The 15,601-nt window shown below is 39.3% G+C and overlaps 1 protein-coding gene across 1 annotated transcript in view; it reads right to left on the bottom strand.

Annotated features, from left to right (window-relative positions):
* Positions 1-15,601, bottom strand: part of LOC110449640 — a 126,908-nt gene that overhangs the window by 43,434 nt on the left and 67,873 nt on the right. Inside the window, exons 15-27 of the mRNA XM_021496625.1 lie at positions 14,052-14,167; positions 12,839-12,914; positions 12,067-12,096; positions 10,742-10,972; positions 9,685-9,759; positions 7,332-7,400; positions 6,947-7,030; positions 6,358-6,473; positions 5,323-5,398; positions 4,158-4,388; positions 3,858-3,932; positions 1,500-1,568; positions 1,155-1,238 (exon numbers count right to left, since the gene is read on the bottom strand). Coding sequence (XP_021352300.1) covers positions 1,155-1,238; positions 1,500-1,568; positions 3,858-3,932; positions 4,158-4,388; positions 5,323-5,398; positions 6,358-6,473; positions 6,947-7,030; positions 7,332-7,400; positions 9,685-9,759; positions 10,742-10,972; positions 12,067-12,096; positions 12,839-12,914; positions 14,052-14,167 — 1,332 coding nt within the window. The remainder of the gene's footprint in view (positions 1-1,154; positions 1,239-1,499; positions 1,569-3,857; positions 3,933-4,157; positions 4,389-5,322; positions 5,399-6,357; positions 6,474-6,946; positions 7,031-7,331; positions 7,401-9,684; positions 9,760-10,741; positions 10,973-12,066; positions 12,097-12,838; positions 12,915-14,051; positions 14,168-15,601) is intronic.

Genomic DNA, 15,601 nt, shown 5'->3' with positions numbered 1-15,601 from the left:
CATATCAGTTTTACCTGTACTACGAGGTGAGCGACAATATTTACCTGTACTGTGAGGCTGATATATCAGTTTTACCTGTACTACGAGGTGAGCGACAATATTTACCAGTACTGTGAGGCTGGCATATCAGTTTTACCTGTAGTACGTGATGAGCGACAATATTTGCCTGTACCGTCAGGCTGACATATCAGTTTTAACTGTATTACGAGGTGAGCGACAATGTTTACCTGTACTGTTAGGCTGACATATCAGTTTTACCTGTAGTACGTGTTGAGCGACAATGTTTACCTGTACTTTGAGGCTGATATATCAGTTTTACCTGTAGTACGAGGTGGGCGCCAATGTTTACCTGTACTGTGAGGCTGCCATATCAGTTTTACCCAATGTTTACCTGTACTGTGAGGCTGACATATCAGTTTTACCTGTAGTACGAGGTTATCGACAATGTTTACCTGTACTGTGAGGCTGATATATCAGTCTTACCTGTAGTACGTGGTGGGCGCCAATGTTTACCTGTACTGTGAGGCTGACATATCAGTTTTACCTGTAGTACGAGGTTATTGCCAATGTTTACCTGTACTGTTAGGCTGACATATCCGTTTTTCCTGTAGTACAAGGTCAACGACAATGTTTACCTGTACTGTAAGGCTGACATTTCAATTTTCCCTGTAGTACGTGGTGAGCGCCAATGTTTATCTGTACTGTGAGGCTGACATATCAGTTTTACCTGTAGTACGAGGTGAGCGCCAATGTTTACCTGTACTATTAGCCTAACATATCAGTTTTACCTGTAGTACGAGGTTAACGCCAATGTTTACCTGTACTGTATGGCTGACATTTCAATTTTCCCTGTAGTACGTGGTGAGCGCCAATGTTTACCTGTACTGTGAGGCTGACATACCAGTTTTACCTGTAGTACAAGGTGAGCGCCAATGTTTACCTGTACTGTTAGGCTGACATATCCGTTTTACCTGTAGTACGTGGTGAGCGACGATATTTACCTGTACTGTGAGGATGACATATCAGTTTAACCTGTAGTACGTTGTGAGCGCCAATGTTTACCTGTACTGTGAGGCTGACATATCCGTTTTACCTGTAGTACGAGATGAGCGACAATGTTTACCTGTATTGTGAGGCTGACATTTCAATTTTACCTGTAGTACGAGGTGAACGACAATGAATCCGATAAAAGTTCCGACCACATTGTATACAGCTCCCTGGAAACCGTGCTTGCAAAGCTGAAACATTTAAATACATTTCTGAAATCTATAGTTATTAGTCTCCGAGAGGACGATGACCATTAAGTAAGGGAATTTTGATTTTCAGCATGTATTATAAGATAGGGGACGATATCTCATTTTCAATTGCGTTATTCAGAATTGTATTAATGATCATCGAACAAATTGTGTTATTTGCTTGTTAACCAAAACAACATTATTTTAAGCTTTATTGTTTCAAACATGATATAATAAAATTATAAACCAATTCATCATAATTACGTTTTCTAAGGAAAGCGTAGATGAGGATGCGTAGAAGGTGCAGGACGATCCGTAGTCACAGCAGTACGCCTATGAGGCCAGGAATAACACAAGAATAACTATACACCATGGAATGACAAAGCATAAACCGAAGTTGTCCGGAGAAAGAAAATCATTCCGCAGTTTCCCTGACCAGGGTTATCACTATGTAGTTGCCCTGACCAGGGTTATCACTATGTCGTTGCTATTACCAGGGTTGTCACTATGTAGTTGCCCTGACCAGGGTTATCACTATGTCGTTGCTATACCAGGGTTGTCACTATGTCGTTGCTTTTACCAGGGTTGTCACTATGTAGTTGCCCTGACCAGGGATATCACTACATCGTTGCTTTTACAAGTTTTTTTTACGTTGTCACTATGTAGATGCCCTGACCAGGGTTGTCACTATGTCGTTGCTTTTACCAGGGTTGTCACTATGTTGTTGCCCTGACCAAGGTTATCACCATGTCGTTGCTATTACCAGGGTTGTCACTATGTAGTTGCCCTGACCAGGGTTATCACTATGTCGTTGCTTTTACCAGGGTTGTCACTAAGTAGTTTCCCTGACCAGGGTTGTCACTTTGTAGTTGCCCTGACCAGGGTTATCACTATGTCGTTGCTTTTACCAGGGTTGTCACTATGTATTTTCCCTGACCAGGGTTGTCACTATGTCGTTGCTTTTACCAGGGTTGTCACTATGTAGATGCCCTGACCAGGGTTGTCACTATGTCGTCGCTTTTACCAGGGTTGTCACTATGTCGTTTCCCTGACCAGGGTTGTCTCTTTGTCGTTGCTTTTACCAGGGTTGTCACTATGTAGTTTCCCTGACCAGGGTTGTCAATATGTAGTTGCCCTGGCCAGGGTTGTCACTATGTCGTTGCTTTTACCATGGTTGTCACTATGTAGTTCCTTTTATCAGAGTTGTCACTATATAGTTTCCCTGACCAGGGTTGTCACTATGTAGTTTCCCTGACCTGGGTTGTCACTATGTAGTTGCCCTGACAAGGGTGGTAACTATGTCGTCGCTTTCACCAGGGTTGTCACTATGAAGTTTCCCTGACCAGGGTTGTCGCTATGTAGTTGCCCTGACCAGGGTTATCACTATGTCGTTGCTTTTATCAGGGTTGTCACTATGTAGATGCCCTGACCAGGGTTGTCACTATGTAGTTTCCCTGACCAGGGTTGTCACTATGTAGTTGCCCTGACCAGGGTTGTCACTATTAAGTTTCCCTGACCAGGGTTGTCACTATGTAGATGACCTGACCAGTGTTATCACCATGTCGTTGCTTTTACCAGGGTTGTCACTATGTAATTGCCCTGACCAGGGTTATCACTATGTCGTTGCTTTTAACAGGGTTGTCACTATGTAGTTTCCCTGCCAAGGGTTGTCACTATGTAGATGACCTGACCAGGGTTATCACTATGTCGTTGCTTTTACCAGGGTTGACACTATGTATTTGCCCTGGCCAGGGTTATCACTATGTCGTTTATTTTACCAGGGTTGTCACTATGTAGTTTCCCTGACCAGGGTTGTCACTATGTCGTTGCTTTTACCAGGGTTGGCACTATGTATTTGCCCTGGCCAGGGTTATCACTATGTCGTTGCTTTTAACAGGGGTGTCACTATGTAGTTTCCCTGCCAAGGGTTGTCACTATGTAGATGACGTGACCAGGGTTATCACTATGTCGTTGCTATTTCCAGGGTTGTCACTATGTCGTTGCTTTTACCAGGGTTGTCACTATGTCGTTGCTATTACCAGGGTTGTCACTATGTAGATGCCCTGACCAGGGTTATCACTATGTCGTTGCTATTACCAGGGTTGTCACTATGTAGATGCCCTGACCAGGGATATCACTACATCGTTGCTTGTACCAGGGTTGTCACTATGTAGTTGCTTTTACCAGGGTTGTCACTATGTAGATGCCCTGACCAGGGCTGTCACTATGTAGTTGCCCTGGACGGAAGTCACATTTTAGTTTCCTTTACAAGGGTTGTCACTTTTCAGTTATCCTGACAAAGGTTGATTTTTACAATGGTGCCTGGTATGCTTGAAATTCTGAAACTCTTCTTCTATCTTTATCATTTAAGTGAGCACATTAAAGATATAAATACATGTATTAGTGTATTAACATCCAATAAGGAAATATCAGTATTAAGTTCATAATAATATAAAATAAAGTTGCTACTTAAACAAAGATCAGATCATACCTATAGCTAGGACATTCAAACAGCCTTGAGAGTAATGACAATTTTTAGATTGAGATAAAGCGTTGATTTACGATGTGTTTTAAGTCTCACTGAAAATAGAAATTCCATGAATAACACGTGATATAACTTACGACTGACAAAACTAGAGACAATAATCCAAGACAGATCCCCTCTGTTATGCTCAATAATAGGGTCAGTATAACAACCTGAAAATATAAAATAGCACATCACAAGCGACATAAGATAACATATATGTACGGAATGCCAAACATATGTATTCTTCTAATCTCTTAGAATGTTTGGAACATTTATTTTTCTATTTGTGAATTTGATAAGTAGAGGAGCATCTTGTATTTTCACTGTGAACTTTTCGTTGCATGAAAACTGTTTATATTACTAACTAAGATTCACCAGGTATATATTGTTCTTACTACACTCATCACTCTCCGCCAGCCTTTATACACGGCTATGACTCCTAGTACACCGAGCCCCAGAGACAGCACGATGACGCAAAACATGACGATGGCTGTGACGTGGGTGACGTAACCAAGGGTTAAGTCGCCCGAGTAGATTTCGTTGAGGTAAACCATCTCGGTCGTGTAGAAATAGTCTGGACTAAACTTCTGTAGTATGATTCCGATGGACACAACAAGTTCGCCAACCTGGTATACAGATTACACACAAATAATTACATAGTCATCAAAAACAATGTCATAAGAAATACAACTGGTTATATTTGTATGTTCGTTATGTATACTAATTTTCGCTGTAGTTTAACTGTCGGTTTTTTGCATCCTCCACAATATTGCTGAATTTGTCATGAGAACGAATAATTCAAAACATACCATACATGATTACATGTGAAAGGCGAATTTATACATCGGGCAAACATAGATTTTTGGTAAAATGCGATTATGTGACAGGGTGACAGTTTCCTGGTTTAAGGTGTGTCCAATGCATGTTTAACGTGTGTTATAGCATGGACCTTGGCAATGTATATATTGAAGTATTTTGAATCTTTTACCTCGTCCTTAACCAAATTCAGTAAATTTGATGCCATGGAACTATTCAACATTTCTATACATTTTACATATTGGACCTAGTCGCTAACCGTGCTTATTATATTCCCACGAACCTAATCACTTATCTTGTTTTATAGATTAAGATCCTTGACCTTGTCACAGTAACATGTCACATGCTTTAGAGCGGAAGGTTATACACATAACTGCGCGTCACAATATAAACATAATGTACAAATGTTCCACTTTATATGAGCTGTGTCATTTTATTATATCACCCGGTTTAGAACTGTCAACCTATCAGCTGACTGTGATAGATTTTGACCTATTTAATGCTGCCTTTTATTGATGTTAAATCATTGACCATGTCATTTACCTTGTGGTGAAGAGGTTGCACGAATTACCGGGTAACTTTTAAATGATGTATCAAGTTGGTGAACACGGTTTATAGATTTGTATCATGGACCTAATACAGTAACTGACACTTATTTAAAGATAATACGCCTGCTGTTTATGGTCATTGTATTGTGTTTTAACATGTATATTAAAGATCCATGAACCTTCATAATATAATTACCATTGCTATCCCCTTCAACGTCATAAAAACCGCTGCCAAAACTGTGTAGTTCGGCATCCGCTCTTGGTTAATGAATCTGTAAACAAATTTTGTACGTATTTCATCAACATTGCTTCATCAAAAAGTACTTTATTTGCATTACAGATACGTTGATTTGATGGGTGGTCAGGTTGCGCAGTGAATAACGCACTTGCCTTTTACCAAAGCGGCAGCGTGGGTAATTTTCCGCGTACTCCACTTTCCTCCCACGTTAAGACGACCAGCATCCGGGCCAAGAAGAATTGTTTATATTCATACATTGATTTGAAGTGACGCTAGAACTAAGATGGAATTACCAAAATGACTATAAGGCCTGTATCAATCACCCATTCTATCTATTATCTGATCTAAGCAAGATATTGGACAAGTTTCGTCTCAACGAACACCAATGGTGACCACCCCTTACTTGTTGTGACGGAAACGTGCATAACAACACTTGTTTAGAGCATTACAGGGACGTCTCCACATGGTGGGTATTAATTAATCTGGTTAATTTGACTTTTAATCTGAAATGTATCAGCTGATCAGTAGAGAGGCTGACAACGTTATATTACGAATAAACCTATCGTATTGCTGAAATATATCTTTTCAGAATCATTACAGGATTCATCATGTCGAATGTACGTTAAAATTGGGATGTATTTGGGTATTTTTCATCACATTTTTTATCTTGTACTATACAATGAAAACTTTTCATTTCAATGGCTTTAACAAGATTGCCTGCAATTTGAATTTAAACGAAATTGTAAGCAAACTTTGTTTAATTTTTGTTGTTGTCTTCTTCCTTTTTTGTATACTTTACAGTGCAGTATAATAATAAGCTCCCTCGTTGTTTTCTAATTTTTATTCTATTGAAATAAACCATATTTGCTCCTCGTATATGAAATGCATAAAAGTAGGAAAGCTCATGTTGTAGGTGTGCTTGGCCACCGACATTTGTATTAGTAAATAGAACCTTTTCATAAGAGATTTTCCTTATCAGAGCCTACAACATACCTGTTGTTGACCATGGATATCAGAATGCTTTGAAACATTCCATAAGATGGATCATCTGGGGCTTCTTTTATGGACATTCTTTTGTAGATTCTATCTGCCAGACACAGAGCAACTACCTGCAACAGAGACATCAGGAGTTAATTTTGTGTCACTGACTCTTTCATTATTTGTCAATATATCAATACATTATTTTATTTAGAAGAAATAATTTGAAAACCAATAATTAGATGTACCGAAATTAGGTTACGGTAATTCGAGGTGATCAGCAACGGTTTCCTATTCTACATGGAGAATAACATTTTTCCTATTCTTCAACGTTAACAGCATAATGTCTTCCTACATCACGAGGTAGACTGTCATGGTTACCTGTACCACGAGTACGACAGCAAGTTTTACCAGTTCTTAGAGGCGAGTGCCAATGTTTATTTGTACAATGAGGCTGACGCAAAAGTATTACATTTATGTACCTGTACTACGAGGTGAGCGACAATGTTTACCTGTACTGTCAGCCTGACATATCAGTTTTACCTGTAGTAAGAGGTGAACGACAATGTTTACCTGTACTGTGAGGCTGACATGTCAGTTTTACCTGTAGTACGAGGTGAGCGACAATGAATCCGATAAAAGATCCGACCACATTGAACACAGCTCCCTGGAAACCGTGCTTGCAAAGCTGAAATGTTAGCAGAATAAGACAATTACATTATATATTGTCACAATTACCTGATACCAATATTTCCAATAGCATGATTACACATTTACAGGACTCATATTACCTGAATGTATTTTAAGATCGATGATTAATAAAAGAATAATGTTGTTTACAAATATATTTTAATTGAATTGATTAAATAGTCATCGATTTCTGTGACCATGTTTATCTGTTAATTGGTTAATGTGTAAAACTAGGATTTATTTTCAAAAGGAGATTGCGTTTTAACGTTAAAACAAGAATAGAAAACAAACACATTTACATCTTCAAGAGGAGGCGAGTTCCCGTGGGTACGGAAGGTGCAGGCAGAGCCGTAGTCACAGCAGTACGCCTACAAGGTCAATGCCATTTAAATAAGAACATACACTTATTTACACGAACAAAGTAAAAGTGGTAAAACATAGCGTCAACAGAACAAGGAAGGACGACATGGACCATCAAAGAGGAGAAACATGTATTTCCTTAACTAGGTTGCGACCAGGCTTCCTCATTTCCAAAATGGTAGGCCCTTTTTGTAGGGTTGTCACCAGGTAGTCGTATTCTATGTCAGCATTTAGACCAGGTCCTCCTCCTCCTTTCTAAGACTTTGATCACCTGACAGCAGACCTCACCAGAGTTGTCACCAGGTATGGCATTCTTTGTCAGCATTTAGACCAGGTCCTCCTCCTCCTTTCTAAGACTTTGCCCACCTGACAGCAGACCTCACCAGAGTTGTCACCAGGCCCTCCTCCTCCTCCTCTAAGACTTCGACCACCTGACAGCAGACCTCACCAGAGTTGTCACAGGTAGTCGTATTCTATGTCAGCATTTAGACCAGGTCCTCCTCCTCCTTTCTAAGACTTTGACCCCCTGACAGCAGACCTCACCAGAGTTGTCAACAGGTATGGCATTCTTTGTCAGCATTTAGCCCAGGTCCTCCTCCTCCTTCCTAAGACGTTGACCCCCTGACAGCAGACCTCACCAGAGTTGTCACAGGTAGTCGTATTCTATGTCAGCATTTAGGCCAGGTCCTCCTCCTCCTTTCTAAGACTTTGACCTCCTGACAGCAGACCTCACCAGAGTTGTCATCAGGTCCTCCTCCGCCTTTCTAAGACTTTGACCTCCTGACAGCAGACCTCACCAGAGTTGTCATCAGGTCCTCCTCCGCCTTTCTAAGACTTTGACCCCCTGACAGCAGACCTCCCCAGAGTTGTCACCAGGTTCTCCTCCTCCTCCTTTCTAAGACTTTGACCCCCTGACAGCAGACCTCCCCAGAGTTGTCACCAGGTTCTCCTCCTCCTCCTTTCTAAGACTTTGACCGCCTGACAGCAGACCTCACCAGAGTTGTCACCAGGCCCTCCTCATCCTCCTCTAACACTTTGACCACCTGACAGCAGACCTCACCAGAGATGTCACCAGGTTCTCCTCCTCCTCTAAGACTTTGGCCACCTGACAGCAGACCTCGCCAGAGTTGTCACCAGGTCCTCCTCCGCCTTTCTAAGACTTTGACCCCCTGACAGCAGACCTCCCCAGAGTTGTCACCAGGTTCTCCTCCTCCTCCTTTCTAATACTTTGACCACCTGACAGCAGACCTCACCAGAGATGTCACCAGGTTCTCCTCCTCCTCTAAGACTTTGACCACCTGCCAGCAGACCTCACCAGAGTTGTCACCAGGTCCTCCTCCTCCTCTTAGACTTTGACCACCTGACAGCAGACCTCACCAGAGTTGTCCCCAGGTCCTCCTCCGCCTTTCTAAGACTTTGACCACCTGACAGCAGCCCTCACCAGAGTTGTCACCAGGTTCTCCTCCTCCTCCTTTCTAAGACTTTGACCGCCTGACAGCAGACCTCACCAGAGTTGTCACAGGTAGTCGTATTCTATGTCAGCATTTAGGCCAGGTCCTCCTCCTCCTTTCTAAGACTTTGACCCCCTGACAGCAGACCTCCCCAGAGTTGTCACCAGGTTCTCCTCCTCCTCTAAGACTTTGACCACCTGCCAGCAGACCTCACCAGAGTTGTCACCAGGTCCTCCTCCTCTCAGACTTTGACCACCTGACAGCAGACCTCACCAGAGTTGTCACCAAGTCCTCCTCCTCCTCCTCTAAGACTTTGACCACCTGACAGCAGACCTCACCAGAGTTGTCACCAGGTCCTCCTCCTCCTCTAAGACTTTGACCACCTAACATCAGTCCTCACCACAGTTGTCACCAGGTCCTCCTCCTCCTCTAAGACTTTGACCACCTGACAGCAGACCTCACCAGAGTTGTCACCAGGTCCTCCTCCTCCTTTCTAAGACTTTGACCACCTGACAGCGGACCTCACCAGAGTTGTCACCAGGCAGTCGAAATGACGGCTGCTGTTATTAATCAGTAAACCTTACGTAGGCTGCCATATTTAATATGTGGATATGCCAGATTTGACATCCATAAGAGATCCTATCCTATCTAACTACGCATTGAAATAAGGTCATAGCATTACAACACAAGTCACAATTATATTATCTTAACCTAAATACAGTATGTCTTGACTGAAAATTCAAATAACTTCTTTTCAGCAATAAGATCCTAATATAGACAAACAATGACTAAATATATAGTCACTGCATAAGCCAAGCTTGACAAGAAATGTATTACTTACAACCGACAAAACTAAAGACAGCAATCCAAGACAAATCAGTTCTACAATAGTCAGTACTAGAGTCGGTATAACAATCTGAAAGTAAAAAATGTCGCATTACATACCAAAACGTTAACGGTATTGATATTTCAAGAATTTTCTTATATTACAATACATTGTTTTCCTGGAACGTCAGTAATTCTGTTGAATTATAATGATTTTATTAAGATATTTTTGAAAAATTAGCATCAGTTAAGTAAGCTTCAATAATGAATTGAAGATTAATTTACAAAGCGGTCAAACGAAGCATACTTCATTTGAATTTCACTAATTCAATCTTATCATCACCTTTTCAAAATCATTTCATCACTTAAACTTCAAAACTATTAATTGAAAAACATTGCCATTTCAAAATCATTTGAAATATATGTACACACACAAATATATATATTATATTATATTGAATCAGAAAATCATTCAAAGTCCATGTGATGGTTAAATATAAAAACAAATGACAAGAGTTTCTTAAATGTAGTACCTCCCTAGCGATTTCACCTCTTTAGAGGTTTATCAGGGGAAGTCTTTTATATATTATATTATATATACTATATTGGTAGACAAACATCTCGATATCTTGGAAGTAGAGTATTATTGTCCACTTCCACAAGCAAACAAATGCCTACTAGAAATACTTACCGCTTATCACTATCTGCTGGTGTCTACTTGTATCAATCATCACGAAGAATCGTCCAATACAAGCAACTTTTTCACACGAATGTTTATATTACATTTGTATATGCGTATTACTTCGTCTATATGAAATAGTCGATAAAGAAGTATTATAACAATACCACTAAACAAACGTTTCGGTCAGTGTCGAGCAAAGGTGTATTTCTATAATAACATTATAATATTCAAATTATACTTGTATGCACGAGGGATATTTACGAATATTATAATAGTAAACAAAATATGTTACTGTAAATTCAATATGCTCCGATGGAAGTGAGATGGAAAAATTGACCCCACCAAACTACAGGGTGATGCTAAGGCCCGATGATGTTACATACAAACTTACTACACTCATCACTCTCCGCCAGCCTTTATACACGGCTATTACTCCTAGTACACCGAGCCCCAGAGACAACAAAATGACGCAAAACATGACGATGGCTGTGACGTGGATGACGTAACCTAGGGTTAAGTCGCCCGAGTAGATATCGTTGAGGTAAACCATCTCGGTCGTGTAGAAATAGTCTGGACTAAACTTCTGTAGTATGATTCCAATGGACACCACGAGTTCGCAAACCTGGAATGCAGATTGCAAGCAATTGATTGGACACTATCAAAGAATTTATCTCAGAATTGGCATGAATGATATCTGAATCTATATTTAGATATAGTATATATAAAAACATAGGCCAAGTTACTGAGTGTTTATAAATTTTACATAATGGACCAAGGCACTGACATTATATAACTGATTTTACTTTTATTGGACAAAGTCACTGGCCACATTGCATTTAAGATAAAAAGCGTAATTTGAACTCAACTTAATGAAGTTAGGAAAAGTAAACGTTTACACGGAATATTAAAACAGTACATAGAGAATATGATACGGTATTTCAAGGGGACAAACCTGTTCTTCATCGTCTGCACCTGACGTGTAAATCAAATCCAAATATGACTATGCCCTCAAACTAAGAACTTGGGAAGTAACAACACAATGCTTAGGTATGCCGATGAACATATTCAAAAGCGATATTGCTCACAATAAATTAAAATATATCCCAATGAGATTGTGTGGCCCACCACAAAATTTGCATATAGTAATGTCTGCTTTCTATATCGACGCACTTAAATTTTCAGAAAATGTTTTTGAACATTTTAGACTTTGAATTACGCTTATTTTAATTTTAATACAAATAATGAGCCTTTAATTCGCACAACGAACATGTGGTGCAATAGATAATGTTTGGCTTTCTGCATTAATTAACTATTTTTTTTAAATATGTGCTTTATTAAACTGTATTTTGCAATCAATTTATTTCCTCAAACCTTGTAAGTGTGGCTGTCAGATTTCAACAAACAACACAAATCGTTATATTCTTAGCAAGATCGTCAACATCGAATCAGCTACGATATGATAACATAGCAGGTGTAAGAAGCAGTGATGAAACCGTCAAGAAAGGGAATTTTAAGATAGGAAAATATAAATCATCACGCTTTTCACAAAGCTTAGTAGAATGCCATCCATGATGGGCACATTGTTAATAATGATTGAGGTAAGCGCCTGTTGTAGGAAGGTCTGTGGTGTACTTGTTTTTTTTAAGATCGACGATCGACGGGTAGTAAAAGTGTTGTTATTTAAAGACAACTGAGAGTAAAATAGAGTTTCGTTACCTGTTCTGATAAGTGCTTTGGTAAATGTATCTTCATATTAAAACAAAAATAAAACAAGTCGGTAAAAAGAGGGGCATAAATGATCCTCATAGATATGCCAACATTCTCAAGATTTTACCATCAGAATATTTCATTATGTCTTTTGTCTTTTTTCACAAACTACTTTTCAAAATATATAAATGTATCGTCATTCTCCCTTCTTGAAAACGAAGCTCTCATAAAAACAGGAGGGGTGCGTTCCATCAGTCTGCTATGAGGTATGTATGGAAGTGCACATAGTGTGAAAGCCAAATTATCTAATAGAAGAAAATGTTAAACAAATGTTCGGAATCGATCAGACGTTTGGTTGGTTTTTCCTAATACGTATTTAAGTTTGACACTTCTGGAATATTCGTTGTTACAATACGAATGTAGCAATGCTTGTATGGTTCGAAAAATTATAGTAAGTGTTGACAACGGCTTGGCTGAGCAACTAGCAAAACCAGCGATAACACATTGTTTACCGTAATAAGTGATTGGGGTTCTTTATTACCCGAAGATTTAATCTTTGCCATACTTATAGTGCAGTGTTTAAATGATGGTAGTGAAAGCTAGCCCATTGTTTGCTATCCCGTAAACCCATCCCCTGTCCCTGTTATATAGATATATTCAAAGAACTATTTACTAACCGTTTCAGTAAGTGAACATGTTTTCTATATGAAAAACCCATGCTGCTAGCCATTACATTGCTTTTAAATATTTAACATACATGGACCGTTTGTCTTGTTCTTACCATTGTTATTCCCTTAAACGACATAAAAATAGCGGCAAGATTTGTGAAGTTTGGCATCCGGTTTTGGTTGATGAATCTACAAAGAAATGTTATTTCATTACTTTTTCCACATGAAATCACCAAGAACGAAAATTGCAAAACGTGATGCTAAAATATTTCAGCTAAACAACCTCGATAAGAAAGAGTGACTTTTTGTTTTTAAATACTCACTAGTGTTTCGTATTATTTGAAATATCCACTGTGTTTTGTAATATGGTTATTATCATAACTAACATCATGTCTTATCATAATTTCACTCAATGTTCTGATTTGTATAAAAACAAATTTCATGTACTGAGATTGATGTCTTTATTGCTTCTGTAATATTAATGATAATGTCACATGTTATTTAGATTGTTTCCTTTAGATTTTTAGGATTAGTCGACAATGCGGTCAATATCGTTCAAACTCGATTGGGTCTGTTTTCACCCTCCAAGGTATACGTATTTCCATGTTGGCCTTTTTTCTTTTCCGTTCTAACCTTCATTCGGGTCGTTTTGTCGTCAAACCCTTAACATTTATAATTGCAATATACCTGAAGCCATAATGTTTTGCCGACATTATTTACCTGTTGTTGGTGGAAGCGGTCCAGGTCGATATTATTTAACTGTTGTTGGTGGAAGCGGGCCAGGTAGACATTATTTACCTGTTGTTGGTGGAAGCGGTCCAGGTCGACATTGTTTACCTGTTGTTGGTGGAAGCGGTCCAGGTCGACATTATTTACCTGTTGTTGGTGAAAGCGGTCCAGGTCGACATTATTTACATGTTGTTGGTGGAAGCGGTCCAGGTCGACAGTATTTACCTGTTGTTGGTGGAAGCGGACCAGGTCGACATATTTACCCTGTTGTTGGTGGAAGTGGTCCAGGTCGACATTATGTACCAGTTGTTGGTGGAAGCGGGCCATGTGTTGGTGGAAGCGGGCCAGGTCGACATTATTTACCTGGTGTTGGTGGAAGCGGTCCAGGGCGACATTATTTACCTGGTGTTGGTGGAAGCGGTCTAGGTCGACATTTTTTACCTGTTGTTGGAGGAAGCGGTCCAGGTCGAAATATTTAACCTGTTGTTTGTGTAAGCGGTCCATGTCGACATTATTTACCTGTTGTTGGTGGAAGCGGTCCAGGTCGACATATTTAACCTGTTGTTGGTGGAAGCGGTCCATGTCGACATTATTTACCTGTTGTTGGTGGAAGCGGTCCAGACGGAAGACAATATTCCGGAAGCATCTTTATCCTGATCCGACTGTTCCTGAAGGCGTTTGTACAGTCGGTCCGATAACACAACACACACAACCTGAGGAAGGAAGGAGCTTGTAATACCTGTCCACACATTCTTTTACACCATTATCAAAATAGAAATAAACAGCATATAACTTTTTTATTAAATTTTATTACTAAAAATATAATAATTGGTTACTGATTGTAAAAGCGATTATTCATAACTGTTTAATCGTGAAATTAATTATGATTGGTTTTAGTTGCTGTAATAATGCATAAATGATTCGCTTTGAGATTGGTGAGGTTTTACTTTATCAGTAATGATTAATACCTAAACGTATACCAGGAAGATTGGTGTTGACGGGTTTTACTTTAACAGTAATGATTGATTCCTAAACGTTTAACTGGAATATTGGTGTTGACGAGTTCTACTTACACAGTAATGATTGATTCCTAAACGTATACCTGGAAGATTGGTGTTGACGGGTTTTACTTTAACAGTAATGATTGATACCTAAACGTATAACTGAAAGATTGGTGTTGACGGGTTCTACTTACAAAGGAATGATTGATACCTAAACGTTTAATTCGGAGATTGGGGTTGACGGGTTTTATTTTAACAGTAATGATTGATACCGAAACGTTTAATTCGGAGATTGGTGTTGACGGGTTCTACTTACAAAGTAATGATTGATACCTAAACGTTTACCTGGAATATTGGTGTTGACGAGTTCTACTTACACAGTAACGATTGATTCCTAAACGTTTAACTGGAATATTGGTGTCGACGAGTTCTACTTACACAGTAACGATTGATTCCTAAACGTTTAATCGGAAGATTGGTGTTGACGAGTTCTACTTACACAGTAATGATTGATTCTTAAACGTTTAACTGGAAGATTGGTGTTGGCGGGAATTACTTTAACAGTAATGATCGATACCTAAACGTTTAACTGGAAGATTGGTGTTGGCGGGAATTACTTTAACAGTAATGATTGATTCTTAAACGTTTAACTGGAAGATTGGTGGTGAGGGGATCGACTTACAAAGTAATGATTGATTCCTAAACGTTTAATCGGAAGATTGGTGTTGACGAGTTTTATTTCAACAGTAATGATTGATACCTAAACGTTTACCTGGAATATTGGTGTTGACGGGTTTTACTTTAACTGTAATGATTGATTCCTAAACGTTTACGTGGAAGATTGGTGTTGACGGGTTTTACTTTGACAGTAATGATTGATTCCTAAACGTATAACTGAAAGATTGGTGTTGACGGGTTTTACTTTAACAGTAATGATCGATACCTAAACGTTTACCTGGAATATTGGTGTTGACGGGTTTTACTTTAACAGGAATGATTGATATCTAAACTTCTAACTGGAAGATTGGTGTTGGCGGGTTTTACTTTAACAGGAATGATTGATATCTAAACTTCTAACTGGAAGATTGGTGTTGACGGGTTTTACTTTACATGTAACAGCAATGATTGATACCAAAACGTATAACT

This window comes from Mizuhopecten yessoensis, unplaced genomic scaffold (genome assembly GCF_002113885.1).
Source record: "Mizuhopecten yessoensis strain PY_sf001 unplaced genomic scaffold, ASM211388v2 scaffold4729, whole genome shotgun sequence".
Classification (NCBI taxonomy): Eukaryota; Metazoa; Mollusca; class Bivalvia; order Pectinida; family Pectinidae; genus Mizuhopecten; species Mizuhopecten yessoensis.
This window is presented reverse-complemented; position numbering and strand designations above follow the sequence as displayed.